Genomic DNA, 24744 nt, shown 5'->3' with positions numbered 1-24744 from the left:
GGGGAGGGACGGGCGGGGAGGGGACGGGAGGCGGTCACGGCGCATTTAAGTGCGGAGCACCGGACACCTCTCTGCAGCCTGCGAGCCGAGCCGAGCCGAGCCGGATTGAACTGAACCGAGACCGGCAGGACCGACCCCAGCCGAACCAAGTCCAGTCGAACCGTGCTCAGGCGGGTCCAAAACCGCAGCGCATCCCACAGGGTCCGAGCCGAGCCGAGCCGAGCCGAGCCGAGCCGAGCCGAGCCATGCAACTGGCCCTGCTGGCCCGGTTGCTGTCCGTCGGGCGGGCGGTGCTGGCGGCGCTGCGAGGGCGCCTGGGAGCGCTGTGCTGGAGCCTGGCTCCCCTGTCCCTGTCCCTGCCCCTGTCCCTGCCCCTGCCCGGCTGGCGGGACTCGGCCCCCCGGCCGCAGAGGGAGCAGGAATGGGACGACGCGCCCCCGACGCCCACCAGCGTCAATTACCACTTCACCCGGCAGTGCAACTACAAGTGCGGCTTCTGCTTCCACACGGCCAAGACCTCCTTCGTGCTGCCCCTGGAGGAGGCCAAGCGGGGGCTGGCGATGCTCAAGGAAGCAGGTGAGTCCAGGGGAGGCAGGGCCGGAGGGAACCGGGGAAGGGGGACCCCGCAGGACTAAGTGCCGTCGAAAAAGCTATCCTGGGTATGGAAGTATAGAGTTCATCCTGGCTGGGGACCACCAGCCAGCCGACTATTGCCTCTGAAAAACCACTTATCTATATGAAGCTGTGGGAATGTTTTGTTTGAGTTGAAAGTTTTTCCTAAGATACCCCTCTGTTATTACGTTAAATAAGTTATGTGTCAGTTACAGACTGGGTAACGTTGCTCCCTATATGGTCAGGCTACTAGAATGTTCGTTCCCTAAGGTTATATATCATTGTGCCTTCCTTTGTCTTGTCTGTGGTTGGTCACCCCCACGGAGCTCTCCCTGGTTACTGTTGTTTGGCTTTGGGGCATTGTCCCTATTTTCTTTTATTCCTTATTAAGGTGTTATTTTCCTAGTTCCAACCATTGTTCCCACTCCTATTTATTTTTCTGCCACCCTCTGCCCTGAAATCAGGAGATTTAAAGGTTTGTCACAGCCACCTTCACTGTGACACCTGGGGATGTCCCTTGTCCCACTGCCGTGGGACATTGGTAGTATTGAGCTGGAGGAGCAGGCAATGGGCAGCACAGGTTCATAGCATCCTTCTTTGGTCCTTCACTAGGAATGGAGAAAATAAATTTCTCAGGAGGAGAACCATTTCTTCAGGACAGAGGCGAATTTGTGGGCAAACTGGTCCAGTTTTGCAAGCAGGAGTTGGAGCTCCCAAGTGTCAGCATCGTTAGCAATGGCAGTCTGATCAGAAAGCTGTGGTTCGAGAAGTACGGTAAGGAGGGACCACTGGGCACAACTGCACTGGCAGGGCTGGGGAGCCCCCATGGGGCAGCCTGACCCATGGATGGGGTTGGGGGTGAGTGGGAGATGGTTTCATAGTGGTTCTCTTATAAAATGCAAACCAAATATAAATATCAGTGAAACAGTGTTGATTATCTGTTGTGAACATAGGCATTATACAAAAAAAGCTCTTTGGTATAATGGTGCAATAAAGCAATAGTTCCACGTGTCTCCATAATGCTGGGGACAAACACACACACAAGCTACGTGTTTTGGTGCTGCTGTTGATGTGGCTTTTGTGGCTGATCAGATGACTCCACAGAACTGCATTTACATGACATTTTGTGACAGATGACAAGGAAATGAGAGTGAGCAGCTTTTAGTTGATGGACTGGATATTAATTTTTAAAACTTGTTTTTAGGTGAATATTTAGATATTCTGGCAATTTCATGTGATAGTTTTGATGAGGATGTCAACATTTTAATTGGCCGTCGTCAAGGAAAGAAGAACCATGTGGAAAATCTGCATAAACTGAGACAGTGGTGCCGAGAGTATGCTGTTGCTTTTAAAATAAATTCAGTCATCAACAGGTTCAATGTTGAGGAAGATATGAATGAGCAGATCAAGGCACTCAACCCTGTGCGCTGGAAGGTAAGAAAGTAGTATATACCACATGTTTCTTGATCAAAGAAAAGTAAAAATAAAGTCCTGGAGTTGTCTGAACCTCTATTGACCTGAGTCTTATCTCCAGCTCCAGTGTTAGGAGCCTTCTTGTCAATGTTGCATGCTGCTGAGATAGGTTCTATATCATTCTGCACTTAAATGGAGTCCAGTAGGTCAAGAATCTTTTTTTCATTGTGTTATGTACAGAAAATTATTATTTCAGTGTGTATAGATCTAGGTTGTTTTAGTATATTAAAATTAACACAGAAAGTTAATTTTTAAAACACTTTAACATGTGAAAATATGTTATGGTGTAGAGAAAATTAGGAAAAATTACTGAACACTGATATATTGAAATCATTGTTAGCAAGATATAAGTGTATATTAATTTTCTCTTATAGAGTATTAGAGGTTAGTGTATACATATCATGATCTTTTTACTAGAAATAAATTTGAAAATGGGTAGAGATAATGTGACAGAAATATAGGAATTATTTCTCATAATTTGCCTCATGGATATTGTTATACACACAGAATTATTCAGAAAAAACCCAAAACAAACTGCCAAAAAAGCTGTAATTGATTGTAATTAATTACTATCTCAGATAGTAAGGAAAATCATAGTTTATGACATTTAGAACTCTAATATTAATTTACAAAAAATAAATCTGCACCCTGTCCTTTGTGGAGTATTCAGTTATCCAGTTATCACAAGATGTGTAATTTTGGCTCCATTGGCAGAAAAATTAAAGACATTGCTACTGAGACTGAAGTCTCTTATTCTTCAAGGCAAGTGAGAACATAAAGTCTTAACCAGGTGCTTCCTTTGTTCAGGTATTCCAGTGCCTGCTTATCGAAGGAGAGAACAGTGGTGAGGATGCTCTAAGGGAAGCAGAAAAATTTGTTATCAGTGATGAAGACTTTGATCGATTCCTGGATCGCCACAAAGATGTCTCCTGTTTGGTACCTGAATCTAATCAGAAGGTAAAAATTAAACCGTCTCTTTGTAACTTTATTTTTAAATAATGCTAGAATATTTGAAAGAAACAAGAAACTTTCCTGGTGATTAATATTTTCCCTATTAATAGTGGCTTAGAAGAGGTGCAGCACAACTTTATCAGCAACTTTGTCATGGTTTTGTTATGGTGGAAACCAAGATTTTATTTTTCTTTAAGGCTTTTCATTGACAACAAAGCAATAAATTCTTCATATTAGCAGAAGAGTTAAAACTCATTGTTCCCAGTCCTGTGGACTCCAGTGGGAGTACTCTCCCTGACTTGGACACAAGATCCTGAAAAGGTTCAAAGTTAATGTAAACACACTTTATAGTCTAAGTATAGTTTTCTAATAGAGATTGACTGTGATGTCACATTATGCCAGTATTATCAACCCACATGAATAAAACAGCATCCCAAGCAGCCTTATATTGGCCAACTAATACTATTTCTGGGTAATTCCTCTCACAATAAAGTAGCATTTTTAACATTTTCTGTCTGAACTCCTTTGGATTGCAGGCTCAGGCTCTTTATCTGGGAAAAGATTCCTTGTGCTCCTGCAGAGCATACCAATTAACTTAATCAGCTGCCATCCAGCTTACATTAACCACACTAAAGGACTTTGCTGCCTAAGGGTAGAGCTCAGGCCGTTTTGTAAATGCCTACAGACCCTAAGCATGGAATGGGGAGAGTTAGAAGGCTCACCAATAGGGAAGTTTCTGAACTAAGTGAAGAAACAGCAGATTGAACCAAGTCCAGGAATGCCTTAAATCTCCTATCTTGTGCTCCTTTTCCTCTCCACACATAAAGATTCTATTTACAGTTCACTTGTTAATGTATGTAGAGGCCAAGTGAGCAGACTGGGTTGCCTTTCCTATGTAAGACATAAAAGTGGGGCTGTGCAGTTAGCATTTAAGGCATTTGGTGGGAGTGAGCACTCTTCAGACAAAGGTTAAGAGGAGAGCCTAGAGCTGTTTCTACATTTATTTTTTTAGGCTTCCCATGGTAGGTTTGGTTCCAGAAGACTGTTTCTGATTTCTGGTAAACCTGTGTGAAAGGCAGACACCTGTTCTACAAAGTAGCAAACTCCAGCTTACCAGAGAATTACCCAGAGAATTTTAAGGGGGGTTTAGGGCATGCCCACTTGGCTAAGCAAACCTGTCTTATTTCAGCTGTTGGCATATTTCTCTGTGCAGACCTGAGGTTTTTTTTACCTTTGAGCTGAGAGAACACCTTTGTTTGGTGGGGTAATAATTAAACAGCCCAGTTTAAATATCCATGTCATTGGTTTGGAAAATGGCATAATCATTCCAGCATGCAAAACTCTAAGTTCTTCTGGTGTAGAAGTTAATAGAAAGCTTTGATATTATTTAAAACAGTTTTTTTCAGATGGGGACTCACATTTCAATTAAACGTTGGAATGGTCATATTCCAGGAATGACTGGTTTATTAATACATAAAGTTATTTTAGTAGTTCTATCATTTATTTCTATAAATTTCATCCAAGCTCACTGAAATAGTGGTGATACAGCAACTGTTTCAAAGATTTGTATTAGACTTTGAATGAATAGTAGTTTTTGTCCCTTATTTTTTAGTAGAATGGAATTTTGATCTGTATATTAATTTAGTTTTTTCTTTTGATCTATTACAGATGAGGGATTCATACCTCATTCTGGATGAATATGTAAGTATTTTTTGATACATGGTATTTGTATGCTAATATATGTATGTATACAACAGTGATAGCCAGTTAAATTTACTCTGCAGTCCATAAAATAATTTTACCATGTAGTACAAGGAACAGATGTGATTCCCATCAGACATATTGTGAACTATAATATAGGATGACCTAAGGAGAAGTTGCCATCAGCTTGCATGCATAACCCTTATTGCATCACAAATCTTAAAGTGTAGATGTCTAGTTTTGCAGGACATCTTTTCTTCATTTTTTTCTTTAATATAAAAATACAGAACTTGCCCTGAAAGTTAAGCTTCAGAGTGCCCACTTAGTGTACATGGCTGAAGAGCCAATGTTGAATCTTCAATTATGATATTGCCTTGTTCCTGCTAAGATATGTCACATGTCTAACCATGAATTTCTGAGCCTTCTAAGGACTAGAGTGAACCTCATCATGCACTTATATAGGCTTTTGTGGAATTGCAGTGCAACTTGCTTAAGTCTGTAGAAAAATGAAGCTTTTGCAAATTGGCTTTCTAACATTTTATAATCTTATCCATTTTACATTCCAGATGCGTTTTCTAAACTGTAGAAATGGACGGAAAGAACCTTCCAAATCGATCCTGGATGTTGGTGTAGAAGCAGCTATAAAATTCAGTGGATTTGATGAGCAGATGTTCCTAAAAAGAGGAGGAAAGTATGTGTGGAGTAAAGCTGATATGAAACTGGACTGGTAACTCAATATACTGAGTTAGGGCAGTGCATTCTGCAAAAATAGGTGTGTATTTATAGGTGAGTGTATACTTGTATCCAATGCTTTTAACTACACTTGGTATTTTACACAGACTGATGTTCAGTATAACTCTATGTGTTATGAACATATGAATATGAATATGTGTTTTTGACATGTGAACATATGAATATGTTACGTGTTTTTTTAAGTGTAGGTTACATTGTCTATTATTTTCTTCAGCATGACCAAATACTTTCAGAGCTTTCACATGAACAGATCTCTGAAATAAACTTTCTAGTCTAAGGGACCAAGAACTTAAAGGAAAACTGTTTTTATAAAATACTACATGAGTGTGCATGCCACATAACAAACCAAAAAACACCCTAATCTCTAATTCATTCTAAACAGCTCTAATGATGGAGAAGTCAAAATGCTTAGCAGGGAATGCATTCTGCTGATTCTCAGGAAAAGATGGATTGCAGTTCCTGGGTAGATCACTGGAGGGCCAGCTGGCAGGCCTCTGGAACCACTCTGCTTTTTTCAGGAGTAATAGAAGGTCAGAATCTAGGAATCATTAAATTAAATAATAATGTATTTAAAAGGAAATCAAGGTGAAAAAATCGGCAATTTTTATTCTTTAAGACATAATTTTAACAGCATCTTCTCCCTCTCCCCTGTGTACACAAGTATTTGCAAAAGTGTTGGGGGATGTAATTTTCTGTAAAAACATGTTTTTAGGCATGAAAAAATATTGCATTCGTTCATCCTAAAACCTAGAGATACATTTTATCTAATGATAAACGACATCATTTTGCACACTGGCAATGTCCTTAGTTCTAACAAATATTTACAGTAAAACATTGTTTTCACTTTATTACTATATCTATTTTCCTTTCAGCTGCAAATACTGATTTACTATTTTAAACTATTTTTGAATTGTGGGCATACAGTTTGATGAAGATTCCTTCTCAAACTAATTAATACTATGTAGAACAACCTAACATGTATCTTCTGTTGCATAGTAACTTTTTATTTTGCTAAGCCATGGCACTACAAACAACAAAGTTCATATATCAAGCAACCTTGTTTTAAATGTTGCTTGTGTCAGTAACTAATTAGCTTGCTGGTTACAAACCTGCAGACATTAAATGAAACAAATTTGGTTTTGTGAGAGCTACCTTTAATTTTAAGAGCAGGTAGCATCAATATAAAATAAAATAAAATAAAATAAAATAAAATAAAATAAAATAAAATAAAATAAAATAAAATAAAATAAAATAAAATAAAATAAAATAAAATAAAATAAAATAATCCCCAAAACCTGAAAAATAATCTAATGTGCTGCCCTCATTTTTAGTTTTCTGGCAATTGTTATGGCTTATAATTGCAGGTTTTCAAATTTATTTCAAATTTGGCTAATCCCATCCTCCCTCTGTCTGAAGGGCATGGGAATAGGCATTGCACAGAGCAGAAGTGAGATGGCACTACTCATTCATCCTGTCCACTGAACTCAATGTCTGGACTGTCTCACACATTTAAATATTTGCAGCTGTTGGGAGCCAGCATGCATTAAATGTACCACACAGAGAAAATGACACCTTCTTTCATTTTTTTGAAAATGCTAGTTGATTTTTTTAAGAAGTTTTTGAAATAAATGTTTTGCATTCACCTAATACATGTTCCAAGTTGAAGGGGAAAAATGCTTAAGTAGGAGCTGTTACTTCAGTGTAAAGGAAAGTGCTCCTCTGAGTACAATGTGAGCATATTTCCATTTATAATTCCCTCAGTTTCTGTCTTTGCTATCCTAACTGTAAATATACTCAGTTGTGCTCTTTTGTCCCTCTGTATTTTGCATTTTGCAGTCACAACATTTCCTAGACACTGACATCTCAGTATTTTTTTTTCTTGTATTAACACTAAGTGACATTTAAAATGTGGCCCACACACAGTAACCCCACTGTCTTTTGGCAGCTATTTCACTGACCTTGGCTGGAGTTCTCCCCGGCTCTATGGGCAATGCAAATTTATGTAACTGGGGTTTGACTTCCCCTGCTCAAATATTAAATCTAGTCTCTTCCTCAGTACCTACACCACACTGATAGAAAAGAAGCATTTTTCTTTGCTGCTGGCTCAGTCCCAGCATGGGGAAAGATATAGTGCATCAATGTACCAAAAAATCTACCACCCTGCAGCTTCTGCAGAAAATGCCAGCTGTAGCACAGCACACAGATATGAGGTACACAAACTCCCGTTCAGATCCAGAAATCCTGCCATTCTTTGCTTTGCATTTTACCCTGTAAAGGGCTATTCTTTTGCTTCCTCTGTGCCTACAGAGGAAGTTGCAAGAGAAACAAGGAGCTGAAAACGTCAAAATCCAGTAAATAATGCACAGACATTTAGGATGGCTTTTGTAAGAAGGTTCTATGTTCTTACTTCCTCAAAATGTTATGGATTTCACATCGCCTCATTATACATAAATAGTTAACATAATGTTAACATACATAATTTGTAAAAAGTTTCTGCTCTGTGTGATACTCTTTTTCAAAGGAAATATGAGTTGTATACATTGGAAATGAAGAATCTCACATTCACAATTTGAGAGTCATTTAGGTTAATGAAGATCTATTGGCATTTTTATATGCAAAATTTATTATTGTGTAAAACAGCAAAAATTTGGGTATGGTTGCTTAATCTAGTTTAAAAAAATATAAATAATTATAAGCACAGTTCATATTGGACCAAAAGCGGACTTTAGGTTTTCATTATATGGTAGGGGCTACCCTTCAGTATGGCACTAGAAAAATAAACTGAATTCAATAGGATTACTCCCAGGTTTAGTGATTACAGGGTATGCTGTGATCCTGAAAAGTTAGGATTAAATTTAAGTTTTATAAGCATAGATATGCTTAATTGTATCTTTGTGAATAATATCATAGTATTGCAGCTCAGCGCTTGGTAAAGATGCTGGACTGGGAAGGAACTGACACTGCATTCTACTAACATTTTACAATTGTTTCTATTTGTAAAAAAAATTTAGAGAATGAGTGTTTGGGAAGATGACTTCTGAAAAAATTGTGACTATACCTTGGGTAATGAATAAAATTGTCACTTAAGATGCACTTTAGGATGTCCTCTTTTTCAGCATGAAGGATGCTGATATATTTGAATGTTACAAATAATGAATTTTGGAGTAATAGTGTAATATAATTAATGCTAAGTATTTCATGAGTATGTTGCACCTTTCAATAAATGTTTCTATTTTCCTAAATTCGTCTGTAGTTTTTTGGTTTTTTTCTGTAATATAAGCTATACTAGCAGAATGTGTGGCTGCATTCACAAGAGATGTGTAATTCTGGATACATTTAGTCTGTATTTAGTGGGGGGGCTGCTTGCACGGTGCCAAGCGCAGCATCTAGGCCGAAATGGAGAACAATGATGGTGATTCTCCTCGTGATGAAAGGCACTTGTTTCAAGCCTGAGTGGACTGGCCTGTGCTGGGAGAAGACAGTTCAAATACCTTGTGCTGTTCAGATGACAGCCGACACGAAAGGCACAGCTATCCATAAATATCCGAGGACAAAAATAAGATTATCTTCTGTTATGGTAAATAAGAGAGAAAAGGCAGTCTATTTAGAAGACTGAACACAAGCAGCTTCTCAAGCTCATCTTCCATCTTCAGGCTCGGTGTAAACTCTCGTACTAGACAACCTCCCATTGAGCTTTTTACAGTATTTGGCTGCGTGTGAGAGGATGCTTCGCTTTTTACCCCCCTTTGCCATTCCCCCCGCACACTGCGGTGGTGCGAGGGTGCCCAGTGCCGCAGTGAGACGCCGTGTGTCCCGGGGCTGCCGCGCTGTGTGTGTGGCCCCGGGGCGGCTGCGGGGCTGTGTCACTCCCCGGGGCGGCTGCAGGGTTGTGTGTGGCCCCGGGGCGGCTGCGGGGCTGTGTCACTCCCCGGGGCGGCTGCAGGGTTGTGTGTGGCCCCGGGGCGGCTGAGGGGCTGTGTCACACCCCGGGGCGGCTGCGGGGCTGTGTCACTCCCCGGGGCGGCTGCGGGGCTGTGTCACTCCCCGGGGCGGCTGCGGGGCTGTGTCACGCCCGGGGGCTGAGCCCCGCCGGGTCGATCCGCCAGACAGCTCCCGCTCGGTGCGGTCCGTGCCGAGCCTCCTGCCCGCCGCAGGAGCGCCGGCCCTTGCTCCGCACAGACACCAACAGCTCCCGCAGAGCAGCCGTGCCCGTCATGGTTCCCGTGCCTTCCCCTCCTTCCTTCCCTGGCAGGCGAGACAAACCCCCCGCCTCCTCTGCACAACCAGCCCCGTTGTTCTCTCTGCCGCTGGCGGACCTACGGGCCCGGCCCATCACGCTCAGGCAACCCGAGGTGCTATTGCTTCAATCAGATGAAAAGCTCCACGGTAAAGCCGCCGGCTCGGCTGGGCTCGGCACGCCCGGGCCGGCGGCGCTGCCAAGCGGGAAATCCCGGGATCCCCGCGCCCGCGGGCCGGGAGGCGCCTCCCGCCGCCGCCAGGGGGCGCCGCTGTGCCTGGCGCGGCGCGGCCGCTTCAAAGTGGGCGGCGGCGCGAGCGCGGCCGTTAATGGCGCCCGCCCGCTGCGGGCGCACCCGCCCCCGCCCGCCCTCGCCCGCCCTCACCCCACCCTCCTCCTCCCCCGCTGGAGAAAAGACCGGGAGCGGCGCCCGCCGCGCACACTCCGGCTCCGCGGGGGGTGGAGACCATGGCTGGGGCGGCGGCGTCCTGCCGCCGCTCCGCGGGATAGCGCGGGACAGCGCCGCGCACCGCCCGCGGGTCGCCCCGCGCCGGCAGGGGCTCAGCGGCACGGTAAGGCGCCCGCCGCGGCGGGAGCGGGGCCGCCTCCGGGGGCGGTGGGGAGGCGTCGCTACCCCCGGTGGGGCCGCGTGAGGCGGCGCCGTAGCGCGCGGGGTACCCACGACCCCTTTACGCGAAGGGCTGTGCCCGGCGTTCCCCGCGGCGGCGGTGTCCCTGTCGCTGCCCGCCGCCGGGAGCCCCCGGCCGGCAGGGCGCTGTGGCTCCGGGGAGGGCACGGCGAGGCGCGGGCTGCCCGCGGGAAGCGCTGCCGCCGGCGGAGCGCCGCGTCGGGGGCGTAATGACTGCGGCTCCCCAGCCCCGCGTGTGCTCTCTCTTGGGCTTTCCATAAACGAGCGAAAACGTCTCGAAAGAGCCCAGTGCTCTGGAATGCAGTAGCCGTTCTTTGGGGAGAGGGGAATAATGAGTAGAGGGGTCTGTGGAGTGCCACCCCCAGCCAGTGCTCTTAGTGCAAGCGGAGTGTGCAGCCTGGGGAGAAACCGGATCGTTTGGGTTGCAGGGGTGGAAGAAGTAGGGGTAAAGGCTCGCCTTTTCCTGCCCTGAGCTGAAGGGTTGTTGCCGTTGACTTTTTTTGAGCTGTTGTAAGAACCCATAGATACGAAAATGAGGTTGACCACCCCCCCACCCCAGACCAAGTGTATCTTGTTCCTAAACAGATGAGGCCCTGCATCATGTGTTTATTGCTTCTATAGAACTGGAACAGAGAGTGTCAGCGGGGCAGGCTGATGGAAGAAGATACCAGCTGTTTGACTTTTTGCTGTCACTTCTGCCCTGGAACATAATATTCCTGTTCTACAACACGCATAAATGGTGATTTATAAATAGATCCATTTGTTTATATTGTTACCCGTGTAGCCAAACAACTGTTTACATTGAGAAATGGATTGCTTCATTTTACAAATTAGCTTATCAGTGCTGGCCCAGGAGTGGCTAAACTGAAGTTACATGTTCTTGGGCAGAGTGCTACTAGAGAGATTACATCAGTAGTTTAACTTCTGGTGGCTGGCCTGTCTGCTCGGGTGTGCTTATCTCACAGGCATCAGAGGCTAGTGAAGGGGTGATGGGGGGGGTAAAAGGGTGTGCAGGGTTGTAGTATGGTGAAGGGAAGATTTGTGCCTTTAATGAAAATGATTAATTTATACTTTATTGGGACTTTACAGTAATGTGGGAAAACTTAGATTATTTCTTTCCTGGCAGTCAGGTATCAAGGTGTCCTGACATGAAGTTTGCTAAATACCCAAGAAAGAACAGGATCAAGTGAGAAGAGTTGTGGTAAGAGGGAAAAATAGTTCCTTTTGTTCGGGACTGTCTTGAAAAACGACAGGATTTTCCCCAACACCATCCCTGCCCCCTAGGATGAAGTTTTATTTCTTTACCCCCTCACCCTCCCTTTCCCTGGCCATCATGCCTCATTATCATTATCTTCTTGTGCTATGTGTGTATTATGAGGAGGAGAAACCATCTGGGATTGAAACAATAGTACAATGATGGGTGTTTCAGTTTGATATAACTACTTTGAATAAGATTTCCCCTCATATCTAAACCACCATGATTCATATCCTAGGAGCTGCTGGATCAAATCATGTGTTTGTTGTCTGCAGGATATTGTAGATTTTTGCTCTTGAAGCACAGTATTAAAGTTACACTTTTACACTATTAGAAATATCACAGACTTTTTTTGCCTAATTCAGTATTTTAAGGAAATAATTTGTAGGGGAAAAAAAGCTATATAGTTGTTTAACTTTTTTGGTTTTAAGCGTGGGTTTTGCTTTTCTCCCCCAGTGCTACATTCCAAGTTCTTGTTGGATTTAATGTGAGGATTTTCATAACTTCTGATAACTTTTCTTTCAGTTAAGGCAAGGGACAAAGCTGCTGTCTTAAACATGAGTTTTGACTGCCCTGTCACACAATGGGTATGAATGGCTTCAGTGAATCTGCTGTATTTTCAAGAACGCTCTCATAGGCTGGCAGAAAACTCTTATTTGCCCTCCCAGTGCTGATTCAGGGAAGAACAATGGCTCTGATCATCCTGCAGCCTGGTCAGCGATATACAGACCTTTTCTCTCCTAGAGACCTGGTGCGGCAGGGGAACTGGATCCTGTTATACTTACTACCCTATTTCCTGTGGATTAGCATCAATAGTTATGTGGTTGAATTAGTTGTCTGTGGTTTGATTAGAAGACTTGCTTTTCATTGTGTTCCTTTTTACATCTTGAGTTACAAAAAGGAAATTAATAACAATTACAAACTAACCCACCATTCATTTTGAATGGTGTAGTGATTCTGCTATGTCTAACTTAGGCTGTGGTCAGCTGTTCTTTCTATAAGCCAATAGCCTATTCTTTATTGCTTTGCAGAAACAAGCTCATAAAATTTGTCTTTCCCTGACCTTTTGAAGGAGATCAGACAAAAGAGATCATAATGATAATGTCTGTTTTCCACTTCTGATGGCTAGGACAAACTGTTGAAAATATACTTGCTCTTCTGGCTGCTTGCTGCAAAGTGATAGGAATGTTTTTTTATTTCCTAATCAACTGAGATCAGAAATGCTTACAGTTTTTCTGCATATGCAGTCAGCAAATTCTGGAGCTTGCAGTGATAGTATGAAATGGACTTTCAAATAGCTTGGTTATTTGCTGATGGTGCCATTTATAGTGGTAACACCATTAAGTGTCTTTTCTCAAAAAGGCTGAAGAAAATGAGGAACAGAGAAAGCAAATCAATATGTCCGGTAACTTTTTATTTACTGTGAAGACAGAATATCTTGTCAGATGGTTCTAGTCTTGGCATGACTGTTATTTCCTTATTACAGCAGCATTTTCACCTTTTTATTCAAAGAATATCAAGTGAATGGTAGCTTGTTGCATTGAAACACCTTACTGTTATCCTCCTGGTATCAGTATGACAGTTTAATACAACTTCATCCTGTTTATATTGAATGGAATGACTTGTGATCAAAAAAATGCACTGAAGCTTATTAAATACCAACTTTTTCTTCTTCATGATGTCCAATGGATTATCTGAAATACTTCAGAATGTGAATGGGTCTTGCAGGTTGTCTGGAAACTAAATTTCTAACTTACCAGGTTCAGGCATAATTTTTTTCATTACAAAGAAATGTTCAGTTTTGCTTGCATTCATCACTGCTTTGCTTGTGAGCACCCAGACTCCATAGTTTTGGAGTTTTTATTCTTGAATTTCACTTGGAAATTTTACTGACGGTTCTATTTCTGGAATATTCAGATTATTTTCTGTAACCATAAAACTCCAGCATGAACTTCAAGCTTGAAAGCTATCACTATGGCTCTTGGAGGCAGTTTCAGCTGACCAGCCTTTGTCTCAACTCATATGTAGGATAAGAATTGTATACTGTTCTACACGTATAGTCCTTGCAGAAGTCTCATATTTAGCCAGGAATATGAAATATGAGGAATATGAAAATGAATTAGGAAAATATATTGAGGCAAAAATCCATTATTAGCCCTTGATAATCTGGTACACAATCAGCTTCTTCCTATGCTTATTATCTGTCATTGCTGTTCAGCAGTTGATTGGCTTCATGTTTGATTGCTGATGAGGATCTGTGTGTGGATTTTATAATGTCACAGATATGAATTTTTCTACATATACTTTTTATATATATATAAAATATATGCTATATACAAAATTTTATGCAATGTATAATAAATATATATTTTTTACTTTTAATTTCTCTAAATGGCATCTGATGGGGGTAGGTCTGACAGAAGCATCAGAAGTGGTTGCATTCTGTCCTCTCACACTGTTTTCAGCCTGGGCTGCCTCCCTGCAGTGGCAACACAGGATGGTTGTGGTGATATGAGTGAGCAGAGTCTGTGCTTTGCCCAAATGCCCCCTCCCTGGGGTGACAGCAGAGGTCATGTTGCATTCTGTAAAGCAACTGTATTTTTCTGGTCCTGATGCTTCAGACAGTGTTTGTCCTCTTAGGAAGAAAATGAATGCTTTTTAAGTCTGGGTGTCCTTCTATTACTGCTTAAGGGAAACAGCTTTCCCTTCATCTCTATTCCCGTATTAAGAAATACATCCATGCAGACAGAATGAGAGCAATGCTCTGTGACTTGTGTGGTCAGGCTCATGTCTCCAGTACAGTCTTGTAACAGAAACTGCAAGTTCAAGACCAAGATATGTGCAGTCAGTGCATATATATTTTTAGCCTGGTTTTCTGAGAAAATAGAGATTGCATGCAACTCTCTGTGAATGTCTTTCATTCTTGCTGTTAATTTCTAAACCTTTTGAGTGATTCTGGTTGCATTTGTGAGAGGGTGGTATCTCCAATAAACCTACACCTTTTCTGGCATTAGGTCACCTTGGCAGATAGAAAGATGCCTGCTGAAGGACAGATTGAGGTTTGAACTCTTCCTACAACTTAGACACACACATTTCTAGCAAACTAGATTTTACTGGCTCAGTTGCTTACAAATCAACTTACATTGTGTTCCTATTTTTTGACACTGTTTCAAATTATACTGTTCCTTCATTTCTGAGTATTTTTACAACAGTTTTGAATATGAAGAGGAGCAAGTGTTTAGTCTTTAGCCCCAAGTTTATAATTTGGCAAAAAGTGCATTATGAGAAAAGAAAAATTCATTGTTTTTTAAAAATATTTTATTATTATTCTTCATATATGTCCTGCTTATGTTAGTTCTTGTTTGTTAAAAGAATTATTGTAACTCTTGTATTTTATTAATTTTGCTTTGTAATAGCAATTATTTAGACAGCCAGGAACTTTTTTTTTGGTAGTTGTATTGTATAAAGATTGTTCCCCAAATGGAACAAGACTTAATAGGATGCAAACTGAAGCAGTTCAGTCTTATTTCTGTATTTCTCCTCAGTATTTGTTTTCTGTAAACAGACTCTGTGTGAACCTTTCAGTTAGCTGATCACTTTTGCACACTGGTATCTGTTGAATACATCTTGTGGTCTTTGTTTGTCTTGTCACGCTGGCTTGATTAATGTTGTACCATCATCTTCATTCATGAATAATGTATTTCCTGTCATGCAGTTGGAGCCTAGAGGAGAAAACACACCTACTTTCTTAGATTAATTATGCATTACTTCTACCTTTGATGTGTACTGTCTGTTCTTACTTTTGTGAAAAAGGTGCTGACCAAAAAGCATATAAGGTATGTTGGATTTGTGGAAAGGCGGACCATATTAAAAATAAGAAAAAGAAACAAACAACCAAACCAAGCCCCAACTTCTGTTAGAGCTTTCTGTTCTTTTTCTTTGTACTTCTGATAATTATTGACATCTTGTATTTTGAAAGGCTTTCTGATGATTTCTCATTAAATCACCAGGTTTTCCTGTCAATTACTGTTTCTTAGGTGTGTGTATTTAGCTTTCTAGCAAAGATGTGACAGTATTCATTAGGTCTCACTGTGAGAGGTAGGATAACCATAGTCACAGCCATAGGATGTGTTTGCCAGCACAAATGGGCTGTTGGTTATTCCATCTTGTTGTTTAGTCTCATTGATCCTCAGGACCACACTTGGAGCCTGCTGGGCTCTGGCTTGCTCCAAAGACTGAGCTGAGATCATAAGCTTTGTGCCTCAGGTAAAACAGAGCAGTGTTCTCTTCCTGTTAATCAGTGAGAAGTGAAATAGGTTAAGCACAACCTGGTGGTCAACCTCGTAGTTTCTGCAGGAGCTGAAGCCAGCCGCTTCCAGAGGGTGCAGGGTGTGGTATCTGTAGTTCTGATGGTAAGCACTTAAAAACCTTCTAAGTTTGTGGATGCTCATCCATTCATATTCACCTGCAGGGTGTAAGTTTATATCAAGGCTGCAAACTTTACCATGTGATATGACAGTCCCTGGCCTTGGGGAGGGTTGTGCTGGAAGAATTATTGCTGTGTGAAGCTTGCTCAAAGCAGTGCTGCTGACCCTGGCGCCTCTCCATGCTGTTGTTGGCTCTGCTCTGTGTGTTTGGTTGTGCTCTGTACTTTGGATCCTCGTGGCTCTGAGGGAGCCATTCCCTCTGTGTGAGTTCATCCTTCTCTCCACTGTAGTTTTTCATCTCTGCTGCTTGTTGAAACAAACAGCTTGGCTCCATCAAACTTCTGCTGTCACTGGGCATCAGCTGTGGTGGCATTCAGAATATGTAACCTCGTGTCATCCGGCTCCTTACTTGCATGATGTGATGTCCCACTGGAGCAGCAGCATTGGCCATTTACTTTGCATGGATTTATGTCTGAAAATCCATTCTGAAAGGTTTTACCACTGGCTTTTATTGAGGGTGAAACATAATAGTTCTTAGTGGTTTTACTGTCTTAACCCCTTTGCATCTGTAGTCACTAGGAGTGTGATAAGCCACTTCTCTGTCTTCTGTTCTCTTTTGTTCTAGCTTGTAATTTTCTTAAAAATAAAATCTCACTTCAGAGGGAGCAACAGGGTAGTTCTAACTTCAGTTCATGTTACATATTTAGTCAAAAATCAAGGTATGACAAATTCATAGACAGCTCATAAATCCAAAAAATGTGATAGTCTTTTTAGCAAACTGTCAGTTAGTGCTAAATATTTGCATCAGTCACTTCACATTTCCATTAGCTCCTTAGAAAGCTGAAGTTCACAGATCTGAATGAAATATAATGTTTGACTGTGTTCCCTACTTTTCAATTTAAACTACTGCTGTGAAGCTTTCTTATAGTTACAGATAAGTGTGTTTTCACGGGCTGCTCTTCCTTGGAAAGTTTACTGTTTTGATCTGTCTTCTCTGAGAGGTTTGCAAGGGGTTTTTTTTGGATTTCTTTTCCTGTGCTCTGAGATTCTACTGCACTGGACTTCAGACCAACACAGGCATGTCCTTGTAACTTTTATTAACAGGAGTAGTTGCTTTTGGATGGGATGATTCACCACAGCTGCCAATATAAGGAAGAGTCAAACCATCGTGCCCCTTCATTGTGCTAATAATAGTGATGTACCATTTTGCTGGCTGGCAACATTGCTGTTAGTGGCAGCTTCAGGAGGGATTGCTGCAAGGGCAGGGAGCATGTCTGCGTTATCCCTTTCACCTTAGTATATTTTCTCATGCATCTTCATTTCTCACCCCATGAGACTGAACCTATCCTTTTCATTGAAATAAGTGTATTTTCACTGTGCTATCAACCAATTCTGATCTTGAATTGTGGAAGGGAAAAGATAGTGCTATTTTTGGAAGGGAAAAACAACCCACAAAAAACCCTGCAGAACAGAACAATTTTTATGCTGTGCTGGACAGGATGTTACTAAAACTATAACCTGGAGAGTTCCAGGATGAAACAATAAGTCCATATAAGGATGTATTATCAAAATCACCTCAACTAATGTGAAAGTCCACTTGTTTTCCCAATACCAAGGGAGTTTCCATGTAATTGCCTTAACATGGGACTTATCCAGCTGCATTGGTTATGAAGAAATCATAGTAAGTGATCCAAGTATCTAGAGCTTTACAGGAAAGAGAGGAAATGATTCTCTTAAAAAAAAATAAAAAATCTTTACAGTCAAAGAAACTTAAAAACAAGCAGGCTTAAATGAAAAGCAGTATATGTCTGAGCTCTTGGGAATTGCTGAAAGGCTGCAGAAAGTTGGTACCTTACCATTTGCAAACAGGCCTTCCTAGAAATGTGTAGGAAATGCTCTTTGTGGGAGCTGTAGACCTGAGTTTAGGTATTTCGTATTAGTTAAAGTCTTTGTATTGCTGTCCAACTATTTCAGTGCTTGAGTGGGAGAAAATTGGAGGTTACGCAACAAATTTGTTCCCAGACATTCATCAGGCTTTGATTTTTTTCATTCAGTGAAAGTATGTAGAACTCCACTATCTGAAAATGATAAATGTTTTAACAAGACAATAATAATTTTAAAGACTTGTATTCCTATTTTATGTGGGCACTTCATTTTTGAATATGTGCATCAGATAAAGCACATCATGTTTTTAATGCGTTTATTGAATGCTTGAAAGGGCTTTGTAACAGAACCTTCTGTGATTACACTTCTTAGGGAGTCTAAGTGCCAAATTTACTTGCTCTTTAATTGAGGTGGCTCCTGACATTTAAAACTATTATATACCTACAGTAATGCAAAGTCTGCAGAGAAAAGATTCCCTCATTTAACAGAGAACTATTTTTCCTGAGTATACTGTTTTCATATTTCTTTAAAACAATTTACTTTTCACAATAATAATAACACAAAAAGCCTCCTCCAATTTCTTCTCCTCCATATTCTTCTTCCTACTCAGCAGCCATTCAGTACATGGAAATAAGGAAATTAAGATATTTTGAAATAGGGATACTTTGCATAAATTATTTCCAAAAATATTTGCTGGATTTGAATGTTGACATTTTCTGTGGATGTTAACAGTTAAGGAGTATAGTGGAACTGCCAAAGAAAAAAGATATGAACTCCTCAGAAAACAATAATGTAAATACAGTGGTTTTCCTCTCAATGCAGTATGCTTCTGTCGATGTCATCTGTTCAGGGAAGTACCGCAGATGCAGAGTGGCTTTGGGGCAGTCTGTCCCAAAAGTGTTGTGCATCTAATGGAACGTCTTAAATTGCATGAACTCTTAATGTGTGAAGGCTTGATGTGCCCACCAATGAATGAGCAGTGCTGTGTGATGGTATAGATGTGAATTATTCAAGAACCCTCTCAGAGGATATTGTCTGGTGTTATCCATGAAGGGAGCCAGGTTGAATGGGCCTTTGGCTACTGTGGTGTTGTGAATTGCAGCATTGCACGCCTTGTCCTAAACGAGCACAAAGGGAAGGAAGGGGCTGTGTGCTCTGTATGTGGAGCTGTATTTTCCTTCATGACAATTCCTGTTTGGATCTTTTTCGTCTTTTCACATGCTGTCCCTGTGGTCTCATGTGTGTGTTAGGAGGGGATTGTTGGTTAGTTGACTTAGTTTTATGACTCCATAGGAAGCCTGAGGCAGAAAACTGAAGAAAATTTGCATATGTAGTTCCCTTTTCCATCCAAGAACCATAGTCCTCTCTTAACTGATAGTGCCTTTGGGAGTTGTCTGATACAGCACAAGATATAGAAGAGTACTGACAGTCACCTTGAGACAGCTCTCATCCAACAGGCACAGGGAGACTATCCCCAAAAGTTCCAGGGTTACAGGGAGCATATGCTTTGGAATAATACCATTATATCAATTTCTTCTTGCCTCCTGTTTTGCCTTTATTTTGGCTGTGCAGCTCACTTGGAGCCATTGCCAAGTCAGTCCATCTGGCTTAGCCTATGCAAAATGCAGTTATACCTCAGTTCACATCTGTGCCTCTTCATGTGTTTTGTGGCCACTTTGTAGACTAAAAGGAGCTGCCCGGTGTGTTTCTCTTCACCCAGTCGTCTCCTGTGTGGTCAGGTTTCAAGAGGGAAGGAATGTGAATCTCAAGTCTTCAAAGTGAAAGAGAATGTTTCCTTTTTTTCTATCAGTCAAATGCCTTGTGTGTTTCAGTGTATCTGAGATTATGGGCAATTTATTTGGTCCATTTGTGATTGACTGACAAAATCAGGTCACGTTGAGTCTGTTGATTTCTAGGTCAGACTAAACCTTAGACCCTTTTTTAGTTTAATTTCTCTCTAGTATCTGTAAGTGAACAATAACTTTAAAAATATTTGCAAATGAAGGAATTAAAAATGGGTTTATGTTCTCATACAATTGTGAGAGTGTTGCAAAAATCAGATTGTATTTACACCACAATCAGATCCCAATTGTGGTCAAATTATTTTAATATTTTTCCCTAGGAAATTAGACTAGTAATGTGGAAAAAGCTATTTTTTTTCCCCTACACAATTGTATTATTTTTTGAAAGGCTGTGATCTGCCTACCTCTACCTTTTTATAGGAAAACATACAATATTTAGTCAACTTTACTATGTTTGGGGATCTTTTGGAAGGCTTAGAAAAGCTCATCTGGTAAAATGAATATGAAATAGTGATTTCGTTATTTTAACTGAACGTTTTGATTGTTTTTTTCTTCACTGGAGGGAAAAATAAATACAGGGAAGACATTTTCCACTCCAGCTTTTTTAATAAGCAGGTGTGTATGTGGTGGGGAATTGTCTTCTTATGAAGACTTAATTCTGTGTACTTTTCTATTACACATAATAAACCTGATAGTTAAATCCAACCATCTCTTCTTAAAAATCTGAAATGAGAAAGCTTCTTTAGAAGTGCATCCAGGAGTTGGTAGAATAGTAATAGCTGTCAGGTTCAAAGCAAAGCTAGCAATTAAATCTGGCCTATCATGCTAGAAAAGTATTATATTTCCCTGTTTTCAGCACACAGTATCTCCTGTATTAGTATGAATGGATCTATTAAAATGCCTTTTATCACTGTGCTTTGAGCTTTTCTGTCTTCATGAAATCATGTAGCTGCTTTCTCTAAAAAGCCTTTAAAGAGCTTCCCCCATCTGATCTGATGAAAAGCACCTCACTGTTGGGAACCAGCCAGTGAAATATCTGTTCAGCCATGGTAACCTGAATAGCACTTGCCAGGAGAAAATGGTGTGGGATATGTAAACCAGAGGGAAGAAGGGGAAGGACTGTGGCAGGTGGGTAGCTTCCTACTCTGCTTAAGGGAACCCATCAGAATTTCATCCCCTGGCTTGAGCAACAATATACTGAAGCTGGCACTGTGCAGCAAGGAGCTTTACCCAGAGTTCCTAAGTGCTTCTCTCTACTCTAAGCTGTACACTTAAATTTTGCTTATGGTTCCAGGATGTAACTCTGTGTCTCCTTGGCACAGGGCTTCAATTTGTTTGTGGCCTGTAAGTACCTGGCACAGCAGAATTTCCCTCTGACCAGTGTGTTGCTCCCCTGACTGCTGCAGGAGCTGGCACTGCTGAGGGATCTCATCTTTCACCCTGTGTCCCTTCCCCCTGTGAGTAGGGCTGGCAGAGTAGGACTGTATGAAATGCTGTCTCCTGACAATGCAAAGGAGACTGGTAAGGACATGTTTTGCATAATCACAAATTGTCACCACTGTAAGTAAAGTGAGAATCAGAAGCTTAAATTCCTTCTTGTGCATATAACCTGTCAAACCTCATCCTCTTTCCTATGTGCCCTTTAGTGTTTGTCCTTGGACCCTGTGGCTGCCAGGCTGTGAGCTGCATCATAAGCTCTGACAGGATGAAGTGGAGAGAGATGAGTTCACGGCCATTTGTGCCTCCTGGCTATTCTTGGCTGACACAAAAAACAGATGATGGGCTGTCACAGGAATATAGAGTAGATCCCACAGCCTTTCTTTCCACATCTGCCACTGGTCCTGTGCTGAGACTGACACAGGTTTCCTAATTCTTCTGCCTGTCAGCTTGTGGCTCTGTACAATACAGCTTTTTCCTGGGAAAACTATTAGAGCACATCAGTAAAAGCCTGCCAGGTGAATGGAACAGCAGCCGACTGTAAAATATAAACAAGTAGATAGGTATCTGTGCGAAATAAACTGAGAATCAAGATGTTCCAGTACTGAGCCTAGGCAAGACACCATTTCAAGTTTTCAGTTCTAAGACAGAAGCTTAAAAAAAAGCATCCAATTACACTGTTTACCAGATTATAATAATAAGTTAGAAGCCACAAAGAATGATTTATTTCTTTTTGATGAGTGAAATCAAAGGTATATATACAGGATGTAGCTGTTCAGGTTTCTTGGTGGAAAGATTGCCAGACATGAAGCATGAGGGACTGCATCCTGGAAAACAGCAACTCTGCAAAAGTGTAGGGAACAAGCTGGATACAGAACAATTGAGGTATCAGTACACCATTACAGGAAGAGAGGGCTAATTTAATCCTTGGTTGATGGGATTTTTAAAATAAGCATTTTTCTCCTGGCATGATAGAGGTGTTATTAATGACAATAACAATTAAATTCTGTATCTGATCCTAGTTTTTACATCTTTAAAAGGTCTTTTGAAAACCTTTGGGTGGTCTAGAAAGAGCCACAATAATTATTAGAGGAGAAAAAAAATCCTGGGAGTGATGTAATATGGAAAGGGATGGAATGTGAGCAGCTGCTTTTTTTTCCACCTGCATTTTTATTAGTAGTTACTGGATTCCTGTCCTAATAATTTTAATACAGACTTCATGTCATCCAAAGACAAATATCTAAAAAATGTTGAATGGATTTATGAGTCAGGTCATCTTTGTGAGATAAATTGCCTTGTTGCTGATGGAGGATAAAACATTAGTAAAAATGATCAAGAGAAAAGGCTGAGAAGACTGAGAAGGTTATTAAAATTATGGGAAAAGCATTTGGGATGCTTTTATAAAAATAAAATTTGGGAAAAGCAATTACATGAATTAAATAACAATAAGAGTTAAAATAGCCCAGAGGCACGTACAGGAGATGACCATTGCTTATGTCCTTTCAGAAACTCTTGAAGCTGGATTCACTCGATTGAAGCCTGAGAAAAGGAGGAAGATCTTTCAGGATAAAAGGATAGCATTTTATAAACTAGGATAACCATTTTAATTGTCAAAGATCAGAAAAAAGACTGTATTTTATATATATTACATGCATGTTCTTTCTACAGGATTTAGACATACAACTTATTGTTGAATATAATAATCCGTGTGCAGGCTAGGGGACTGGCAAGATGCTGGCTATTTAAGAAGGGCCTCTTGGGAAAGTTTGTATGGGAGGGGAGATAAGTGGCATGTCCATGTGTGAGGAGCTTAACCTAATAGCTGGATAACTCCAAGGAAATGTCAGAGAGAAGGACTGAAATTTCCAGTTTGGATAAGGAGAGAGAGTAGGAGATAAATCTGTGAGGTACTTCTGTAGAGAGGATAAACTGAATTTTTGTGGTTGAAAGAATTGCCCAGGAGCAAACAGGAGGAGTGACAAGCACTGCTGATAAAGAGCTATTTGTTTCCTCAGGATCCACCCCCCCCCCCCCCGGCCTTTCCTAGATAGAATTAGGAGAGAGGGCCCCAGGAAGGCGGCGCTGGTAGAGCGTTAGCGAAGTGCTGAGCAGGTGCTGGCAAGGGCAATGTTTTAAGAGGAAGAAGGAGATTAGGAGATGCGTAAATCAGATGAAGCTGATGCAATGACTGAGAGTGCTGGCCCAGGACAAGGTGTGTACTAAAAAGGAGAGCTGGCAGAAGAGATGAGAAACATCTGTGGTACAGCTTTAGAAATCGAGTTTGAAAGCAGCTTAAACTGACTGTACAAAAGACTGAACATCTTACCTGCGTTGACAAGAAAGTGTGCTGTATTCAATTATTTTACTTTCCTTTTTAAATTTATTTTCATCCTTCCATTTAGAGAGTGATAAGCATAACCAGAAACACTGTCTGAAGAGCTAAATGGAAAGGTGAACAGTTGAAGCTTTTCAAACCAGTAAATCACCTTTCCTGCCATTAGAGAAAATGGTGAATCTCTCGAGGTTTCCAGCCCAAGGCAGGTTGCATGCCCAGGCAGTATTTGTTATCAATGTAAAAGCTACTTATCTTGCTATCGGGGTACTTGGAAAATGTGTAATAATTTGTGGTGTTCAGGTTTACAATCTGATACATCCCATGGACCTTCTGACCCCAAGGTACAGGAAACAGTTTTCTTATTTTATGAGTAAATACACCATAATGAAAACAGATTATGATTTTCTTCCTGAAAGGTCAAGATAATTTAGGAAGAGGATAATAACAATTTTTGTCAGTTTTCCTAATTTTCAAGCAAGATTTGTTTTAAAGAAGTGGGGGGGGAACCTTGTTTTGGTGACACAGATGTTGGCTGAATAAACTGTTCAGTAGCCTAGAATATTGGAGTACATATATCTGAGCTTTTTTTTTGAGCATTGGTTGCCTGAGTAACAGTAGGTACTCAGTAGTTACTGTTTGTTTTTTCTAGAAGTTTGGTAGATATTTTTCCCATATCACATCTCCCTCTAAATGGAAATTCGTGGAGGATGAGAATGTTGCAGGAATTAAATTACTTACTTTTAGGAGTTTTAAACGCTAAAGCATCCTTCAATAATTACAAATATTTTTAAATAACATGTTTCAAACTTAAATGAATAAGGAAGGTGGAAATCTTGTATGTTTGGCTATAAACTTATTCCAAGCTGCTTTTTTTTTTAATATTTGGCAACAGAAGACATGTTTTATGTTTAAACTCTACATGCTCGGTTTGAGTAAATAAGGTTTATGGGTATTTGTTGGAAAGGAACTCAGCTGATAGTTTATTTCTGAGAAAAAACACTATTGCATAAATTAGAAAAATGGGAAATAGCTTGCAGTGAAAGTAGGACTCCTGCCAGTTTCTGCTTTCTGAATTCATAGAATCATAAAATTGTTTAGTTGGAAAAGACCTCTAAGACTGTCAAGTCCAACTGTTAACCCAGTACTGCCAAGTCCACCATGAAATTTGGTCTGCTAAGACTGTTCTATCACATAATTTTAAAAGCTGCTTGGCAAAGTGGAACTCTTA

General features: G+C 41.0%; 2 protein-coding genes across 7 annotated transcripts in view; both read left to right on the top strand.

The window, feature by feature from the left end:
* The first annotated feature begins 105 nt into the window (after positions 1 to 105).
* On the top strand, positions 106 to 6685 carry RSAD2 (radical S-adenosyl methionine domain containing 2). Its single transcript, XM_058835424.1, has 6 exons — positions 106 to 576; positions 1225 to 1386; positions 1817 to 2046; positions 2893 to 3042; positions 4705 to 4737; positions 5304 to 6685. Exons 1-6 carry the CDS (start codon positions 246 to 248, stop codon positions 5466 to 5468), a joined length of 1071 nt encoding a protein of 356 aa, XP_058691407.1. The 5' UTR covers positions 106 to 245; the 3' UTR covers positions 5469 to 6685.
* A 3457-nt stretch (positions 6686 to 10142) lies between these two features.
* The window catches only part of RNF144A (ring finger protein 144A), a 63860-nt gene continuing 49258 nt past the window's right edge, over positions 10143 to 24744 (top strand). Inside the window, exons 1-2 of one of the 6 annotated variants that reach the window (XM_058834383.1) lie at positions 10972 to 11115; positions 11507 to 11577. The gene's annotated coding sequence lies outside the window, so the exon portion shown is untranslated. Of the gene's footprint in view, positions 10300 to 10971; positions 11116 to 11502; positions 11578 to 24744 lie in introns of those variants that run through there. The other 5 variants (XM_058834379.1, XM_058834380.1, XM_058834385.1 and 2 more) reach the window with 5 other exon arrangements.

The sequence above is a fragment of the Poecile atricapillus genome, chromosome 3, assembly GCF_030490865.1.
Source record: "Poecile atricapillus isolate bPoeAtr1 chromosome 3, bPoeAtr1.hap1, whole genome shotgun sequence".
Classification (NCBI taxonomy): Eukaryota; Metazoa; Chordata; class Aves; order Passeriformes; family Paridae; genus Poecile; species Poecile atricapillus.
Note: the sequence above shows the minus strand (reverse complement) of the source record. Positions and strands in the feature narration are given on the sequence as shown.

What these genes read in the sequence shown, in the direction of transcription:
- RSAD2 (XM_058835424.1), top strand. Translation starts at nt 246, where the DNA reads ATGCAACTGGCCCTGCTGGCCCGGTTGCTGTCCGTCGGGCGGGCGGTG. An exon ending in TCAACCCTGTGCGCTGGAAG is followed by an intron (nt 2,047 to 2,892) that starts GTAAGAAAGTAG and finishes TCCTTTGTTCAG; the next exon opens with GTATTCCAGTGCCTGCTTAT. An exon ending in ACCTCATTCTGGATGAATAT is followed by an intron (nt 4,738 to 5,303) that starts GTAAGTATTTTT and finishes TTTACATTCCAG; the next exon opens with ATGCGTTTTCTAAACTGTAG.